The sequence below is a fragment of the Dendrobium catenatum genome, unplaced genomic scaffold (genome assembly GCF_001605985.2).
Source record: "Dendrobium catenatum unplaced genomic scaffold, ASM160598v2 original_scaffold_234733, whole genome shotgun sequence".
NCBI lineage: Eukaryota > Viridiplantae > Streptophyta > Magnoliopsida > Asparagales > Orchidaceae > Dendrobium > Dendrobium catenatum.
Window position 1 is genome coordinate 1 of NW_021553141.1, and position 2,337 is coordinate 2,337.

The 2,337-nt window shown below is 32.1% G+C and overlaps 1 protein-coding gene across 1 annotated transcript; it reads right to left on the reverse strand.

Moving 5' to 3' along the window:
- Nucleotides 1-23: 23 nt before the first annotated feature.
- On the reverse strand, nucleotides 24-1,319 carry LOC110111969 (the record flags this gene model as incomplete). The annotated part of the gene is made up of 1 exon (XM_020844040.2): nucleotides 24-1,319. A coding segment is annotated over exon 1 (1,296 nt), but the record flags the coding sequence as incomplete, so codon positions are not given.
- Between the last annotated feature and the right edge of the window lie 1,018 nt (nucleotides 1,320-2,337).

The window sequence follows — 2,337 nt, forward strand, 5'->3', positions numbered from 1 at the left end:
AAAATTTTAGCATATCCTGGGACAACCTGATCATAACAGATTACTGTTAAACAATTTTTTACATCTGAAATAATAATCTTAATAATCTCCTCGTTTGCATGTGCTGGCAGCAACGTCTGCAATGTATAACTTTCATTTATAATAGTTCTCCATCCTGGATACAACTTTGCCTCCTGCGCAAAGCCTAGCTTTTCTACAATCCAATTCATCATACTTTTATGAAGAGCTCCATTTGGTGCAGAAATATTGAGACAATTATTGAGTAAACTCAACTGTGGCATCTTTATCAACCAATGGCTTCTCTTATGCCATGCAATTTGAATTCTAACAATGCAATTAGCAAGCAACACACTCCAATTTCTTAATTTCTTAAAACTGAGTAGAGAAGAAACCATCCAATTCAAGAACACAAGCATAATAGTAGCCGTGATATCGAGGCACGTAGTTGTCAGAAGAAGAATATAAGTGATGGTCACATTAAACTTGCCAAAATCATCCTTGGGCACTATATGAAAAAGCCAAAAAGCCAAGAAAATACAAATGGAGCATAGAACCCGAAGACCATACCCAACTATAGAGTGATTTATAATTGCCTTGGTGTAAAACTCATCATAAACATAACCAAGTACCATACTCATCGCCCTCCAAATCTCCTTTGTTGGCATATCATTTATCAAATTTCTTGTTTTAGTATACAACTCCAAGTGTGGACTAAGATTGATGAAGAAAGGCCTACAAGTAGAGTATAAATAAAAAGCTTGATTCGAAGGGTTCAAATCTTCTAGTGATAGTTTTCTATAAGAGGAGCTAATGGAGTTGCGAAAGCCATTAGCACTAGCTTTGTAAAGTGAGTAAGAGCGCTCTAAATTTTTAATGATTGCAACTAAAAATATCAAAAGGGTGGGGGCAAGTAAGCGTATGTTTGGAAGGGAACGAAAGAGGACATAAAAGGTAAAGATGAGCCCAAAGGCGAGGACGAGAAGATGGCGGGCCCAAAGCTCATTGTCTTCTATGGAGTAAGTTGTGATAGTGTCGGGGCCACCGAGGTGGAGGATGAGGAAGGGACCCCAAAATGCGATAATAGCATTGGAGAATGAGAAATCATCCATGGCATTGCATAGGTGGAAGAGAACGAAGTTGGCAAGCAAGTCGGCAATGAGGTAGCTACCCCATAAGACAATTTGCATCCATCTCAAAGCAAAAGTTTTTCTAAAATGGCCAAGAAAAAAGAGGACAATTTGGATGAAGATGCTGAGCAAAATGAAGGCATGAACATCCCAATATTCCCATAGATGTTTGTATTTCTCTGGGATATCCATTACTCCCTGTTGATTACTTGATTCCCTGTTGATGATAAACTTATAAGAAAATTATAATGTTAAAAAATAATTGATGATATGAGCAAATGACAATATAGATGATAAAATTATTCAATATACTTTGAATTCATATTAATATGAATATTTTTCAAAATTTTATAAGATATTTTTAGGAATAATCATAACTTCTATATCTTAAATTTTTTTTTCCTTAAAAACGTTTATTTAAATTACTATCAAATAGAAAATGATTTTTAATAGACTCTCACAATAGCTTTAAAGGAGAGCAAAATTATCTACTTCGATCATCTTTGGTAATTAAGGTTTAAATTTATATATGAGCAAATCTAAACATTAATAATAAAAGTAAATTAAAAGCTTGCTTCTATTAGTATAAAGGGAAAGGAATCTAGGGCTTATTATAAAAAAAGTGAATAATCTATATATCTATATAAAAGAGTAGAAACAGAAATATAAAAAAAAAAGGGTGAATAATCTATTTATATCTATATAAAAGAGCAGAAACATAAATTTTTCATCCCCGACCGGCCAATGAAAAATTTTTTTTTTTTAATAAATTAGGTAAAGGTTAAAACAGGTTGAGGTGAATTAGCATTATTTTAAATCCCTCTCTTTGATGTTGTTTCTCCAGCTGTTGTTTCTCCAGCAAGCCTGAAGTAAGCCTGAAGTGACAGCTCTCGAAATTCAGATTAATTTTTGGTATTCGCATGGCTCTCTCTCTCTCTTTAGATTTGTTACTTGTGGGTTGTGAGTGTCTCTTTCTATCACTTTTTTTTTATTTTTTTCTGAAAAAGAAATTTAAAGTTATTTGTTTATTTGCTATGAACGTACATGCAATTGTGTAGAGTATTGTTAGATTTTCACTTTACAATATATTATAAAAACATTTAAAAATCTAATAAAAAATGAAGATACATACATATTTTTTCATAAATATGAGAAAAATGAAAATATTATAGAATTTATTCAATTTGCATTTTAAATTGATAGAAAGTTT